Below are 17,930 nucleotides of genomic sequence, written 5' to 3'. Positions count from 1 at the left end.
CAGTCTTTTGTTGCCCCTATCCCAACTTCTTTGGAATGTGTTGCAGGCATCAAATTCAAAATGAGTGAATATTTGCAAAAAAAATCAAAGCTTATCCGTTTGAACATTAAATATTTTGTCTTTGTAGTGTATTCAAATGAATATAGTTTGAAAATGATTTGCAAATCATCGTATTCTGTTTTTATTTATGTTTTACACAACGTCCCAACTGTCCCAAATTTTCTGAAATGTGTTGCTGGCATTAGATCGAAATGGCCATGTTTTTTTTGCTTTTTTCAAAAAACAAGTTCTCAGTTTCAACAGGTTCTCAGTTTTTACTTGTATTTTACACAGCATCCCATTATTGGAATAGGGTTGTATATCTACCTTCTGAGTCGTACTCTTCTTTTTCAATAATAAAGGGGATATTTTTATTTGCTAGGATAGCAGTACCTCTTCTACTGGACTTAACATCAGGATACTTCAAGAAATGTTCAAGACAAATAATAAATATCACAGTCTTTCGTTTTTCAGGGATTTGCTATGTTGGAACAGACCCCCCAGAACAGAAGCCCCAGCACTGCCCCAAAAATAATGATTTTTATTCAATATTTCACATATCAGATTAAACTAAATCCAGTTAAACAGGACTAATTGCACTCTTTCAATTGAAAATTCAGTTGTTCACTGTTCTGTAAGCACTGATAATCTCTGCAACTCACAGACATCAACAGCTTTTTGCATAGAATGACAAATCATACCTGCATACTTTGATGTGAAATGCATACAGGTGGGCAGGTCTGTAGTTACAGGTTGTAAGTTGTATACAATATAATTTCTTTTTTACGTGGCAGTTCAAGATCAAGTTCAATCAAGTTCAATATCAATATCAATTCAAACGCAAATTTGAATGCAACACGTTTGCTCTACTAGTTAAATGTTTTTTTTTATATGTTCATCTTTGTTTAGGCATCTGAGGTTCTTTCCTCTACTTTATGTAATTAAATGAAATTAAATATTTGAAATGATGTTGTTTTACATGATTATGTGGTGCATTATCATGTCAAATCCGACGTACTGTTGACAAAAATTAACAAAGGCATATGATGGCTGGAATGCAGTGAGAAGTAAGGAAAAGTTCTGAAAAAAAGTTATTTTTACTGTATTTATATTTGTGCATTTATTACAGTGTAATAAAGTGTTATACAATCAAGGCAAACTGTCTGACAAAATAAAGAGCTTAAAGGTTTTGTACAGAGCTGTAGATAACTGGGAAATTAACCCCTTGCCAAATCAAAGCTTTATTACACTCTTGTACAACCTAGGAAAAGCTCCATTAATGTGCATTGAAGTCCCTAAAGTCATGAATAACAAACATTCGTATGTAATGAGCTTTGAATTTTAAGGATGTGGAGAAAAACCTCTCTTACAATTTAACACACAAACACCTGTTTTGCTTTAATTCACATCCAATTGACTGCAGCAACTATAGTGTTGAATGTTGTCTTTGTGGGTCAGTGATATCACAATAGGTGACCTTTTCACCTGATGGACCAGTAGTAGAACACTGTGATGTCATAATGGCTATGATACAGACAAATTCCACACGCACTGCGACTTCAAATCATTCTGTGTAGATGCACCAGAGAAGACCAGCAGCACAATGAGCTGTTTCTTGTTTTGGTGTTGCGGAGGCCGACAGTCTGACTCTGACACAGAGAATAAAGCAAATGAAGGTGAAGTGCAAATCAAGAGGAAGAAAAAGTGGAGAACAAGAAAAATGAAGGGACAGCAGAAAAAGAACAAAGACAACGGATGTAGAAAGAGCAGAGGAAAGCCAAGCAAGACAACAGCCAGCAGCTGAAGAGAAGGAGAGCAATGCTCCACACGTCCCAGCAGGTCTTGAGTCTGGCAGCTTGGAGATTATTTCTTCTGTGATGTTGGAGAAGCTGAGAAATCTCCTACATGAAGACATTCAGATTGAAGCTGAAGCTGAGCCCAAAGCCATAAAACTGCTAATGTACACAGACCTGGATGAGAAAGATGCAGATAACAACCAACCTCTGGGTAAGAAATGGACCTTAATATCTGCCAAAAAACAAGACTAAAAACAAGACTAAAAACAGGACTAAAAACTAGTGATAATAATGCTAAGATGAATTAGTCCAGCTCTGACCACCAAAGGTCTGCATAAACATTCAATCACCAATATCACTAAAGTTTCACAACCACTACCAATATACCTCATAAAGCAACTCTTGAAAATGTAAAATATTAATCAAGTGTTATTGTAATCTTTGTTCTTATTACAGAAAAAATGGAAAATCATTTAGCTAATTATAGTCATTAATAACTGATATTATGAAAATGACAAAGTTAGAAAACTGACAGTATCTATTCCTGTAAAAACAGAGAATGAGAGGCTGGAGAAGGTGTCTGCTGAAGCCGAGGCTGAGGCTGTCAAGGAGCTGATGAACATTAATCTGGATGAAACAGATGAAACGGTGGAGAAACATCTTGGTAAGTTCAGGAACAGATGTCATGATGATAACACAGCGGGAAACTGCTGATACCCAGATTATGTAAGTTCAGGTGGTTGCTAGGGTGTTGTTAGGTGACTGAGGGCACCATGGAGAAACATCTGGGTATGGGCAGGAACTGAGCTGATGGTGTGATAATACAGCTGAAGAACTGCTGATATTATATTAATATAAAATCAGGAATTCGACTTAATAAGAAAATTGATTAGCCGAATAAAAGTCATAAAAGAATGAATGTACACTGACCTTCAGGAGACAGAGACTGAAAAATCTGGGCGAGAAACAAAATCTGTAACAAGCTAACAATCACAGATATCACTTTACACATATTATTCATGTTAAAGCAGCAGACTGAAGCTGAGGTTGAAGCTATTAAAGATCTTCTGCTCCTTTTCATCGACAAGATCGAGGCTGACTTGCTGGGTATGAAATAGAAATGAATAATATATAATATAACCCAAAATTACAGATTTTTAAAATTATAATGATTTATAACAGTATATAGAAGAATAAATGCTTAATAAAACTGTTTTTTTACACTACTTTTACACCAACCATCTCTATGTCCACCTTCACTACATCCATAAACCTTCTCTGAAGTCTACCTCTTCTCCTTCTACCCGGCAGCTCCATCTCCAACATTCTTTGACCAATATATCCACTATTCCTCCTCAACACATGTGCAAACCATCTCAACCTGGCCTCTCTGGCTTTATCTCCAAACTGCTCCACCTTCACTGTCCCCCTGATCTGCTCATTTCTAATCTTGTCCATCCTTGTCACTCATAATGAAAATCTTCATCTCCGCCACCTCCAACTCAGCCTCCTGTCTTTTAGACAGAGCCACAGTCTCCAAACCATACATCATAGCAGGACGCACTACTGTCTTGTAAACCTTCCCTTTCACTCTTGCTGCCATCCTTCTGTCACACATCAGCCCTGACACCCGTCTCCACCCACTCCATCCTGCCTGCACCCTCTTCTTCACCTCTTTTCTACACTGTCCATTGCTCTGGATGGTTGACCCAAGATATTTGGAGTCATTCACCTTTATGACCTCTACTCCTTGCATCTTCACCTTTCCACCTGCCTCCCTCTCATTCACACACATGTATTCGGTCTTGCCTCTACTGACCTTCTTTCCTCTCCTCTCCAGTGCAAACCTCCACCTCTCCAGATTCTCTTCCACCTGCTCTCTACTCTCACCACAGATTTCAATCTGCAAACATCATGGTCCATGGAGCCTCCTGCCTGACCTCATCTGTCAACCTTTCCATCACCATTGCAAACAAGAAGGGGCTCAAAGCTGATCCCTGATCTAACCCTACCTTCACATTGAAACCATTTGTCACTCCAACTGCACACCTCACCACTGTCTCACTATCATCATACATGTCCTGCACCACCCTAACATACTTTTCAGCTACACCTGACTTCCTCATACAGTACCACAGTTCCTCTCTTGGCACCCTATCATATGTCTTCTCTAGATCCACAAAGACACAATGTAGCTCCTTCTGACCTTCTCTGTACTTCTCTACCAACACTCTCGACGCAAAAATTGCATCTGTGGTACTCTTTCTGGGCATGAAACCAAACTGCTGCTCACTGATCTGAACCTCTCGCCTTAGCCTTGCTTCAACAACTCTTTCCCATACATTCATGGTGTAGCTCATCAACTTTATACCTCTGTAGTTACTGCAGCTCTGCACATCACCCTTGTTCTTAAAAATGGGGACCAGTACACTGCTTCTCCACTCATCAGGCATCCTCTCACTCTCCAGGATTTTGTTGAACACCCTGGTTAAAAAGTCCACTGCCTTCTCTCCTAAACATCTCTATACCTCCACAGGTATGTCATCTGGACCAACTGTCTTTCCATTCTTCATCCTTTTTAAAGCTGCCCTCACTTCCACCTTACCAATTCTCTGCACTTCCTGATCCACTATCTCTCCCCCCGTTGTACCCCTCTCTCTCTCATTTTCCTCATTCATTAGTTCTTCAAAGTACTCCTTCCATCTACACAACACTCTCTGTTCACTCACTAGTACATTTCCCTCTCTAACCTTTAACAGCCTAACCTGCTGTACATCCTTTCCAGCTCTATCTCTCTGTTTAGCAAAACGATACAAGTCCTTTCTCCTTCTTTACTGTCCAGCCTCTCATACAGCTCATCATAAGCCTGAGCCTTTGCCTTTGCCACCATTCTTTTCGCTATGCGACTAGCCTCACAGTACTCCTGCCTACTTCCTTCATCTCTCTGGTTATCCCACTTTTTCTTAGCTGCCTTCTTCTTCTGAATACTCTCCTGGACTTCCTCATTCCACCACCAACTTTCCTTGTCTTCTTTCCTCTGACCAGACGAAACACCCAACACATTCTTGCCAGTTTCTCTCACCACCTTAGCTGTAGTTTCCCAGTCCTCAGGTAGCTCCTCACTGCCCCCAAGGGCCTGTTGCAATTTTTCCCTGAACTGCCTGCAACCATCCTCCTCCTTCAGCTTCCAGCATCTAATCTTTGGCTCTGTCTTCAGTCTCTTCCTCTTCTTTGTTTCTAATCTCATTCTACAGACAACCACCCTATGCTGCCTTGCTACACTTTCCCCTGGTACCACTTTACAATCTCCAATCACCTTTAGGTGGTATCTCCTGCTAAGGATATAATCCACCTGTGTGCACCTCCCTCCACTCCTTTAGGTCACCCTTTGTTCTTCCCTCTTCTGAAAATACATGTTCACCACAGCCATTTCCATTCTCTTTGCAAAATTTACAACCATCTGACCTTCAGCATTTCTGTCTTTCACACCATACATACCCAGCACCTCTTCATCCCCTCTGTTCCCTTCACCAACATGTCCATTGAAGTCTGCACCAATCACCAATCTCTCCTCTCTAGGGACACCATCTACCACTTCATCCATCTTACTCCAAAATTTCTCTTTCTCCTCTAACTGACAACCAACCTGTGGTACATATGAACTGACGACATTCAAAATTACACCATCAACCTCCAACTTCAGGCTCATGATCCTGTCTGACACTCTCTTTACATCCAGAACACTTTTCCCAAGCTGTTCCTTTAGGATTATCCCTACTCCATTTCTCTTCCTCTCTACACCATGATAGAACAGTTTGAATCCACCTCCAATGTTCCTGGCCTTGCTTCCTTTCCATCTGGTCTCCTGGACACACAGAATATCTACCTTCCTTCTCTCCATCATGTCTGCAAGCTCTCTGCCTTTACCAGTCATTGTCCCTATGTTCAGAGTCCCTACTCTAACCTCCACACTCCTGCCTTTCCTTCTCTCTCGCTCTTCGACCTACAGTAGTCCAATTTCCACCAGCACCCTGCTGGTCAACAGCACCAGAGGCGGTCGTTGTTAACCCGGGCCTCGACCGATCCGGTATGGCAATCGTATTTGTGATCCGCATGATAGTTTTGGCACAAGTTTTACACCGGATGCCCTTCCAGACGCAACCCTCAACTTTTATTATTTATTATACCATTTAGCTTGGGACCGGCACCAGAAGTATACAAAGTACACCCCTAATGGCTGGTTTCTTCACTTTAGCTTTACTGCTGTGAAGAAATACTAACTATTGGTGATGTTTTGCCAAGAATTCATAAAAAACTATCTGACATTTTCTTTAAATTAGGATGTGAAGTGATGAATGTTACTGACACTGAGCCAGAAGCCCCAACACTCACCATGCAGACATATTCAGATGAGGTGGACACACCTAATGACCATCCTCTGGGTGAGTAGTGTAAATTAACACTAGATATCATGAAAAAAACAGTTGAACTCTGAAACTATTTTGTAAATGACCATTCACTCATTCACTGTGTACACGTACTGTGCCTTTAAGAGTCGCGAGTGGAATTGTGGTGGCACAGCACGTTAGGAAATGGTAGCCTCGTGCTCCTCACTCTGTCCTCTATGTTAGCAGATTTTCTACTACTGTAAGTTAGTTCTTATTTAGATGTTAAAGCTCTCAGAAATATAATTCTGTATTACTTAAGTGAATTCTTTGTTTCAGAGAGGTCAGCTAGCGAGTCCTTTGTTTTTTGTTCTCTGCTCACTACCATGTAATGGCTGCCAGCTCGAGCTTCAGCTTTAATAACAGCGGGGAATAAGGTTCAAGGCCTCTTCAGATATTGCACCCCTTGGTATGCGGAGTGAGGTAAGCACCTAGCAGTATTTATGTATTTTGTAGAGTTGAGGTGTATGTTTTTTGTTCTGTCTAACTTATCGCAATAGCGCTAAACCCACCTGCTTTAAGGCACGTAGCTTGTATTGCTAGGTAAAAACGTTAAGCTTGTTATATATGAACTTGTGGAAATTATAAGCATGTATTTTTTGTATTTTCTGTATCTTATTGTTTTCACGGTGCTCGTGAGAGTGTTCAGCAAGCTGAATAAAATAAAGCACCCGTTTAGAGACTCTCTGCTGCACTCTTTTCCTCAGGAGGGATGTTCTTCTCTGCTGATGAGGAACAGTTTCAGGTGCTCTTTCACAGATTTTGGACTTCTCTAGCTGTGTTCTTCTCTGTTCTTTCTGCAGTCGTTTTGTGGAGCACTCTTTTCCTCAGGAGAGGTTGCAGATGTCCTGCTTTCAAATAACGTATTTCTCTCCTATCCTCCTTTCTCTGTGCCCTCCTCTATTAATGAGGATCAGTTTCAGGTGCTCTTTCACAGGTTCCTGAGTTCTCTGACTGTTCTTCTTTTTCCAAATCCTTGCTGATGTCTCCACTGACTTAATTCTCAGGCTGCTCTAAAGGTTTTCTTCAGTGGTCAGTATTAAGCATATGAGAACTACTATTCCACTCTGAGCTTCACTCAGAGATCCTCTACATTCCTGTGCTTGTTGATAAGGGTGGGCAATACGATAACATCTAGTGTTATTGTGATAATATTTGTCATATTATGTTTTGAGACGTTAACTAGTGTCAGGCTGTGATTCTAGAAATGTTCTCACTGACTAAACTCAAGGCAGTTAACATTTGTAAACCTCAACAAAGAGAAATATGATCTTCAGTGAGATGAAGACAAACAGCTCCCCCTTGTGAAACAAATGTGATTCTGCATGTAAAATGTTTTTGGACAGTGTAGCTGGGTTTCCTGTCACTGTGGGCTTCATGGCACAGTAGTAGAGCGCAGAGTCTGATACTTCAGCAGAGGAGATGATCAGAGTCACTGTTTTGTTATTTTCTGTAATATCCAGTCGTGGAAAACGTGGAGTTGCATAATTAATAACATTTGATCCTGACAGTTTCATCAGTAAGTACTCTGGTCTGGATCCAGGATACTGACGATACCAGTGTAGATATCCAGTACCACTAAATTCATACTTGCAGGAGAGAGTAACTGTCTCATCTTCAAGAGCATGAACCAGCACTTTGTTGTCCAGTGGTCCTATTGACTGTGAAACACAGCTCTCTGTGAAGAAATAAAACATCCCAGTGTTTTAAACTAACTATCACTGACATTCTATAAACACACTATAAAGTTAAAAACAGAAAATAGACAAATATATTTCACACAGTTATAACTGTAGTTAATAACACACCTAGCATGATGATGAAGACAGTCAGAGAGCACAGAAACATCATGGTGGCTCCAGTGTTCAGATAATGAGGAGAGATGTGGTGCTACTGTTCAAGCATGTAAAGACTCCTCCTGCATTTGTCAGTGGATCTGTTAGAAGAACTCTCTGTTAAAACCTGGTACACATGTGATGTTTGTTATGTGACTCAATATAGTTTGGTATATAAGTTCGGCGTTTAGTCTAGAATATTTGTGAGGTATTGATTCTCTCTGTAGAGTTACTGAGCAGTTCTGTCTGTTATTTTTCCTCCTGTGTTTCCTGAACCTGTTTTTGGCCTTTTCATCTTTCCCTTTCTGATCTGGTTGCCTGATAGTTTTTGTTATGTTTCTCTTTTTTTGTAATTTGTTGTGTTTAGATTTCACTACTGCCTGTCTATTCACTTATTTTTTTTCATTGTGAGCATCTGGCTGGTTCTGTTCAGTTATATTCAGTATGTTACTTGTCACATATGTGTCCACTCAACAAGACAAATTCCTTTCATGTTTAACATACTTGGTGAAATAAAGTCAAATCTTTCTGCTGGTGCTGTTTGAGGGATTTTGGGGCAGGGGCTGGTGACAAGTGGTTGTAAGTAAGGGTAATGTCCATCAGCCCTTGTTACTGTGCTTGATCTCCCTTACTGGTGTGATTAAAGGTGTCTTCAGCCACACATGCAAAGGTGTGTTGTCCCATAAAATATGTGTTGCACCTCCTTGTCCAACATTTTCTCCACCTTTGTAAACCAGGTGTAACGTCTCAAAGGTGTGTTACTGGGGGACAGAATGGCAGCACATAACCACTGTATTCACTTTGTCATATATATATATATATATATATATATATATATATATATATATATATATATATATATATATATATATTTTGGTGTTGTCGGAAGAAAACCTCGTATCTCCATTTTTGACGTTTTTCAGTTTTTGACATAATTTGAAAATACCTGTTACCCTTTACATTGTGTGGAAATATCATAAAGAATGGACCAAAAGAAAGCATCCAAAATGATTTGGAAAAAAAAATCTGGTTCCATTGACTTACATTAAAAGTAAAGTATGCTTTTCCCTTCTCCTTTAAAGTTACCATTTTGGAGATACAAGGTTTTCTTGTAACCCGATAGAACACCTTTGGGATGAATTAGAGCGGAGACTGCACACCAGGCTTTCTCATTCAACATCAGTGTCTGACCTCACAAATGTGCTTCTGGAAGAATGGTCAAAAATTCCCATAAACACATTCCTAACCCTTTTGGAAAGCCTTCCCAGAAGAGTTGAAGGTGTTATAGCTGCAAAGGGTGGGCCGGCATCACAATAAACCCTATGAATTAAGAATGGCATCTCACTCAATTTCATATGCATGTGAAGGCAGAAGAGCGTGTGTTTGTGTGTGTGTGTGTGTGTGTATATATATATATATATATGCAATTTATTATTCTGATTCTGATCTTGAATAAATATTTATATTGGTTTCTTATGTTTATTTTACTTGGTTTGTCACTTCAGTTTCCTGTTGCAAATGCATAACCTCAATCACGCAAATCTAGATTAAACCTGCCCTCTTCTGGTAGATCTCTATCATTACATCTCTATTTGACTTGGGGATAACTTTTCAATTACATATGATGAAGGTCATTGGCAAACATTGTGTTGTTGGTGGTGGCAAATCAAAAGATCGTAGATGTAATTAATATATTTAACAATTTTATTTATGGAAGTGCTGCAATAATATAATATAATATAATATAATATAATTAAATTCCTTCAGATATTCGCAAAATTATTATGTATCTCATTTTTATTATTATTTTCTGGATTTACTGGCACTGTTGAGTATATCTTGTTCAGAGATTATTTTGTCCTGTTGGACTGGTGCCTCACTTACCCGTAATTATTATTATTACTATTATTATTATTATTATTTAGTATTAGTATTAGTAATAATAATATCTCATACATTAATAAATATGAATAATTTACCAATAATATCTACAAAACTCAAACAGAAAAAAGACAAGTAAACACAGGTAAAAAAAGAGAGCATAGACAGACTGAAGAGAACAACAAAATTGACAGTACTCTGCTGACCAGTGCCCAGTCCCTGAGGGGAAAGTTATACAATCTGACACCAAATCTTCATCTAGTCTTTGTCTGTCTAGTGTAGTGAAGCCAGTCGAGTTCTGAACGGACCAGGAGTGTGTATCCTCATGTGGTGTAAATCATGTAAAGTACAGGAGCATCTGTGTACCTCTGATATTATATGACATTGTGTGTTATTCTGATCATTTTACCTCCTTGGGAGTTCCCACAGATGCTCTTTACAGTGGTTTATAATAGAAGGCATTACATCGTCTTCCCCAGAGAATCATTTCTTGAGATTCACCAAAAATTCTATTATGTAATTACAATAACTGTTCTTTGCATAAATGTCTGCATAGTTATTGTCAACATAAGAACTTCAACACTAAGAAGAAAAAAAAATGGACAAATCTTTGCTATTTTACGTTATTCTTGAATTGTTGGACTATTTTCCTTTGCAGTCTTTCACAGAGTGGTGAGCTGATCCCTATCTGACTCAGCATCTCTGAGATGCTCTTTTTACACCCAGTCATGTAACTGACCTGCTGTAAATGAACCTAATTAGGTGTGAGATGTTCCACCAGGTAGTTTTTGTTTCGACTTACACAACTTCACCAGGCTTTTGTTGCCCCTGTCCCAAATTTTCGCTGCCTTTAATTTCAAATGGACCTATAGTTTTCAAAAAACAATACAATTTTCTCAGTTCCAAGATTTGATGCATCATGTTGTCTTTTTACTATTTTCACTGAAATATAGGGTTTAAATGATTTTCCCATCATTACATTCTGTTTGTATTCACATGTTTGACAGCATCACAACTTTATTGAAAACATGGTTAAAAGAGGATTTGCAGGGTGACCTCAATCCTGGATGACCAGAAGCTGCATCAATAGTTTAGAAGATATTTACAACACTAGATCTCTTAGCAAAGCAGTGAAAATTATGTGTGATCCAAGGCATCCTCTGCCTTTCAGCTGCTGTCTTACAGATTCAGTTTACTGTAACAAAGCACCACAGGACAACACATTACTGAACAAAAGTACTTAAGTATGTGTCTAAACCTCTCGGCAACAAAAATGGACCAATATGCTCCAATGGTAAGCTTTAACTGGTCTTAACAACAAACCAATAAACAAATAGTTAAAGTAACTTTATAAAGGAAACTTTCCCCTTTTATTTCTTTAAATGTTGAAGTCTTGTGTGTAAACTTGGGGACAACCTTTTATAGAAAGAACAGTCAGTATTTATACACTCAGCATCGATGCTTCAGATGCTTCAGTTTAATATGAGACCAAACAATCTGTTTGTTTTAGCACAGTCCCCCCCTCCCAGGAGTCTACACTGTATTCTGCTCAGTGGGATTGCATAAGGAGGCTCACTTCTGTGTTTTAAATGCACTATGGTTGATGTCCTACTGTAAAATTCATTGTTTACCTGTAATTGGTAAATTGTCTCAATATGTTGTGTTGTTACAACTGTTAGCAGTATTACTACTACTGCTTCAACCACTGGTCTCTTAGACTGATATTGGCAGTGATGTGATGTAAACCAGAGGGAATTCTCATGGAGCTGAATAGACAATGTTGTCTAAAGGCAGAGTAGCTGTTGCATGAACTGCTGTGCCCTTGCACTCACCCTCATTCTCTTCAGACTGTTATTAGTGGAGATGAGAGCTCAGAGGGTTATTTGCAATGTATAGTAGCACCTGATGTGATCTGAACTCATGACCTCAAATTTATCAACCACATTTTCTGTGGATTTGGCTGAGTAAGAGAGCAACACCTGACAGGAAACCCAATGCAAAACCACATCACCTCATCACACAGTCAGTTTTTGTACAGTGTACCTGGGTTTCTTGTCACTGTGGGCTCCAGAGCACAGTAGTAGAGTGCAGAGTCTGATAATTTAGCAGAGGAGATCTCCAGATCCACTATTTTGTTCTCAACCCTAGCAGAGAAGCCAGGTGGTGGAGAACCACTCACACTCCCTGATTCAGTTATATGGAGGAGAAAGTCCAGTTTAGATGAGGGATACTGGCGATACCAGTGAATACTGTACACATTGCTGCTACTGTATCTGCAGGAGAGGGAAACACTGTCACCCACTGAAACCTGCTTTTCAGTTTCCACTGGATTGATTGAATAAACTCCACCTGATATAAAAGAGAAAAACATTTAAAAATCAAACCCAGTCACTGCGTTTAAAACGACTAAAAGATGTTTCAGTTCTTTTTCTATGTTGTTTTTGAGTAATAAAATGCGGTGTTATAAACTCTACCTAAAATTGTAGCATTTATAGTTTATGCATTTTATACTCACTTACCTACAAGCATTATTAAAATAAAATTAGTAAATGGCTGCATGATATCATCTGTGTTTAGTGACAGCTCTACATGACAAAGAAAGAAACTGAGGAAGGAAGCATGATCAGTAGAGCCAAGAGCTCCACCTCTCTGACTAATGCTTTCTGAGTGTTGATGATGTTAGGTGTGGTTAAATAATTTATTCAAAAGATTTTATTACAACTCCTGTCAACAATTGTTTTCATCTGCTTGCAAATATTTAAATTGAGGCAAGCAAGCATTGACTTTTATGCTCATGCCAGTGGACTGCTCATAGAGAGGAGGGTCAGTGAGTGTTCAGTGCTGAGAGAATCCATACAGTTGTACAGGCTTCATTTCTACTTGTGGATTAATAAATATCCCATCCCAGTTTGACAGAGTAAGCCTGTACGCTATCTGTGTAGACCCTGGTCTATGAAGTTCTACCCATTGCTATGTCCCAACAGTGAAAAAAAGCAAATCTGACAAAGGCATGAACGTGAATTGTGCTCTCCAGCGGTGCTACTGACTGTAAAGCAAGAAATAAAAAGCTAAAGACCATCTTAGAAAGCCATGAGTAAGATGTCTGTTCTTACAATTCATATTTAATATATATTCCCTGATTTGCGCAGCTCAGTAACATTTTGTTGCATATCATTACTGGATTCTTTTGTCCATTCCTGAATAAAAGATCAGAAAGACGAACAATAAAGAAAGTTTTTTACAGCCTGTTTTGCCTGTTTTCTGCTCACCAAGGTTGCCAATATTTATGAACTGCACTGTGTATCACAGACCAGAATCAGCCAAACTGTTTTAAATCTGAAACCATATTTTGGTGGTGAAACCACACTTTGACTGTAGAATATAATGCTTTTGTTTTGAATAACCCAATATTTTAATTACGTTAATTTCATTTTAAAAAAGCATTGAAATTTCCATTTTGTCACTATTCACACGATGGTCACACATCTGAAACCTTACCAAATGTTTCTGTAGTGACTGTATCGGTATGTATGTGAGCATCAGAGCACAGTAGTAGAGTACAGAGTCTGATACTGCGGCAGAGGAGATCATCAGTTTCAGTTTGTTCATTAAGTTGTGGAAAAGATGAGGTAGTATGTGTCACAGCTTTTAATGCTGGAGTGATCAAAATAAATGCTGGTCTGGATCCAGGATACTGATGACACCACTGCAGACTTCTCATGGTATTATTATACCAATGATTGCAGGACAGAGTAACTGTCTCATCTTCAAGAGCATAAATCTGCATTTTGTATTCCTGTGGTGCTGTTGACTGTGAAACACAGTTCCCTGTGAAGAAATACAAAAAAATCATAACGGCATGTCATCAGTATTGTGTAAAACATACTCAGATGAAGCACAGCACCACAAATAAACTGAAAAGCAAGGTTTAAAATGCCATAACAAGAAGTTCCCATAGATATAAACCTATTCCTCATACCTTTCATGATGATAAAGACAATCCGAGAGCACAGAAATATCATGGTGGTTCCAGTGTTCAGATAATGAGGAGACATTTGGTGCTGCTTTATATTTTTTAGCATGGTGTGTATGTGGTTACACTTATTTGTAATTATATGTAATTTCCTAAAATATCCCTCATTTGCATTAGACACTCATGAAAAGGTGACATCCTGCCTGTAGTCATGATAATTCATAAAGAATGCAGAACATAATATGTCAGTTTTAGGGGAATCCTCTGACGGCAAACAGCACACAGTTTTATAAAGAAGTTTCTTAGACAGCCGTTTTATTCAAAGGCAGGTTTCAGACCTGTGTATTACCCAAACTGCAGATCACTGAAGATCAGCACAGTTTATCTACATGTTTAACAGAATTCAACTGTTCTGCTGTTCTGTGATAAAGCCCGGGCTTTAGTTTAGTCATGTGATGAATAACACAGCTGTGTAGAGTTAATATTCCAGTGATTGGGATCTTGGATAGGAGGATGAGGAGAGATCTGGAGTCATATGACTTTGCTGAGGATTCTGGGAAGTGGAGTTTGCGAACTGGTAGCAGACGTGACACCTTCAAATGTAAGAACTTTTTCTTGCATCCTTCGGACCAATTTGACCCCAGCAATTTGAACCTCCAGGAAATATCAAGTTCTTGTTTTACCCTCCCCCATGTCTTGTGAACTATCAGAGGTTCTTGCAGTAGTACAGGTATAATATTACATCATGGCTCTAAAGTAGAGGGATTATTTTTAAAGATCACATAATTGAATGTTATAATGACCTTGATTATCACCCAAAACAGCTAAAACCAAATGTATGAAATGTTGATCTCTCATCGCTGTTGTCAGAACAAAACCTTGTATCTCCAAAATGATAACTTCTCAGGAGAAGGAAAATCCTACTTTACTTTTAATGTAAGTCAAAGGAACCAGACGTATTTCCAAGTCATTTTGGAGCATTTCTATTGGTCCGTTCATCATGAAATTTACAAACAATGTAAAGGGCAACAGGCATGTTCGAATTATCTCAAAAACAGAAAAACGACAAAAATGGAGATGCAAGTTTTTTTTCCAAGGGCATCGATATGCGTCATACAGTTAAAACAGCCTGGGGTCAAACAGACCCCAAAGAACACAGATGCATAAAAAATGTGTATAGGGCACCCATTAGGAAAAGTCATACATATGAAGCAAAAACAAACAAACAAACAAAAAAAAACAATTCTAGCATTTATTTAGAAACACTAAATGGGGTCAAATTGACCCCAAAGATAACAGGAGGGTTATACAATGTATCCACTCACTGTCTACTCTACTATCAGACACTCCTGCCTTGTTGGTCCACCTTGTAGATTTAAAGTCAGACAGTAGCTCAGGTATTGCTGCACAGTTTGAGATGGTTGTCCTCTAGTCCTTCATCAGTGGTCACAGGATGCTGTCCACAGGATGCTGGGTATTTTTGGTTGGTGGACTATTCTCAAGGCTATCATTCCATCTATGTACAAGTACACAGTGGAGTGAAATTACGTTCCTCCAAGGGACAACTTGGTGCAACATGGAAACAAATAAGCAGTACAGAGTGCAAGTGGCAGATGTAAGTGTGGAAAAAAACTACTAGAAACAAGAGACAACAAGAGACTAGAAACAAAATAATAAACACGAGAAATAAAACAGACATTAGACACAGTAAACAGACAGGACAGTGCAGCTCCGACACAACACTCATTCTGAGCATGAGGTAAGGTTGTGAAATAAGGTGCAAAGATTATTTAACATGTGATCTGTGAGTTCCTGAGGTAGGATATACACAGTCCTTGAGTAAAAAAAGTCCAAACACGGTATTAGCAGCAAGTCCCAGATCATCATTCTTAGTCCAGCAGTGAAAATGTTTATAAACTCCAGCAGCACTGCTGTGTCTGATCCACTCAGACCAGCACAACACACACTAACACACCACCACCATGACAGTGCCACTGCAATGCTGAGAATGATCCACCACCCAAATAGTACCTGCTCTGTGGTGGTCCTTTAGGTGTCCTGAACATGTAAGAACAGGGTAAAAGAGGGCTGACAGTTTGTACAGTGTTGTGAAGTAATGGAGCATCTTATGTCATCTTGTGGTTACAAGCATGAGCTGGTCATAAGTACTCAATTATTGCTTCATAAATATTATTCAGTGCTTATGCATGTGTTATGTAGTCTTTCCTTCAAATAAAGTGTTACCTAACAAACTAATGTCAGGCTGTGGTTCTAGAAATGTTCTTGTATGCACCCACTGATTAAACCCAGGGCAGGTAAACATTTGTAAAAGTCAACAAAGAGAAATTTGATCTTCAGTGAGATGAAGACAAACAGCTCCTCCTTGTGAAACAAATGTGATTCTGCATGTGAAATGTTTTTGTACAGTGTAGCTGGGTTTCCTGTCACTGTGGGCTCCATGGCGCAGTAGTAGAGTGCAGAGTCTGACACTTCAGCAGAGGAGATCAACAGATCAACCTTCATATCCTTTTTATTAAGTGAGATGGACAATCGCTCATCAAGTGTTTCAGCCTTAGTTATGTGTTGAGTGGATTCCATGATCAGCAGCAGGAACTCTGGTCTTGATCCAGGCTTTTGCTGATACCAGTGGAGACTGTCAACATTTCCACCATATGTGCAGGACAGTGTGGCGTTGCTGCCTTCACTCACTAACATGCTGGTTTGGTTCTGTTTGATGATGTCAGCAGTTTCACCTGTAAAGAAAAGCACAGGAATGTTCAAAACATAGACATTTTAAGACTTTGACACATTGAAAAGATGTAAATTCTCTTATTTAACTGTAATTCCTTAAAATATGATGTGTGTATCTTACTTACCAAAACTGGAAACAGCCATGAAAACAGAGAAGAAGAGCAGCATGATTGTTCAGATCTCCAGCATTAGACATTCATGGCTGTGTTGTCTCTCTGTTCTTATGTGTTCTGTATCTTCCCACTTGTAGCTCCACCCACTCCTAGTTCACAATGAAGCTCATGCATGTCAACTCTGATCTCATTTCATCTGATCATGCAGTGATTGGCTGGTAAACTGAACAACATCAGTGGAGATGTGTGGATTTTCCACAGTCACTATGATAAAAGATGTACAGCAATAATACAGGTGTGTATAGAGGAGCTCATCAGATTTTTGAAACTATATGCTTGATATTGTTAAATAAAACTAATTCAAACAAATATGAGTGTAAAATGACCTGCCCACGTCTGATAATTCTACCTTGTGCAAGAACCAGTACCAGGTACCAAAGCAAAATGATATTACTGTTTAAGTCCAAATAATTTAAAAGTCTGAAACATGTTTCATCTGAAAAATTCAAAGCATCATCCTGCAGTGAGTTTTTGTGCAGTGCAGCTGGGTTTCCTGTCACTGTGGACTTCATGGCACAGTAGTAGAGTGCAGAGTCTGATACTTCAGCAGAGGAGATGATCAGATTCACTGTTTTGTGATTTTCTGTAGTATTCAGTCGTGTGAAAGGTGGAGTTGCATAATTAACAATATTTGATCCTGGCAGTATCATCAGTAAATACTCTGGTCTGGATCCAAGATACTGACGATACCAGTGCAGATATTCCACATTACCACTAGATTTATATGTGCAGGAGAGAGTAACTGTATCATCTTCACGAGCATGAACCAGCACTTTGTTGTCCAGTGGTCCTATTGACTGTGACACACAGCTCTCTGTGAAGAAATAAAGTTTCATTAATGGTGAATAATTTTCTTTTTTAGGAAATTAGTTATTTCTGTTTAAACAAACTAATCACTGATGTACCATAAACACACATCAATACAAAGTTAAAAACAGAAAAATATTTTTCACACAGTTATAACTGTAGTTAATAACACACCTAGCATGATGATGAAGACAGTCAGAGAGCACAGAAACATCATGGTGGTTCCAGTG

At 38.9% G+C, this 17,930-nt stretch overlaps 1 gene segment (V, D, J or C); it reads right to left on the bottom strand.

Moving 5' to 3' along the window:
- Positions 1-16,018: 16,018 nt before the first annotated feature.
- LOC119264947 lies at positions 16,019-16,942 on the bottom strand. The segment is given in 3 exon segments: positions 16,019-16,027; positions 16,433-16,722; positions 16,846-16,942. Coding segments are annotated over 3 exon segments (342 nt in total).
- Positions 16,943-17,930: the final 988 nt, after the last annotated feature.

The sequence above is a fragment of the Pygocentrus nattereri genome, chromosome 2, assembly GCF_015220715.1.
Source record: "Pygocentrus nattereri isolate fPygNat1 chromosome 2, fPygNat1.pri, whole genome shotgun sequence".
NCBI lineage: Eukaryota > Metazoa > Chordata > Actinopteri > Characiformes > Serrasalmidae > Pygocentrus > Pygocentrus nattereri.
Note: the sequence above shows the minus strand (reverse complement) of the source record. Positions and strands in the feature narration are given on the sequence as shown.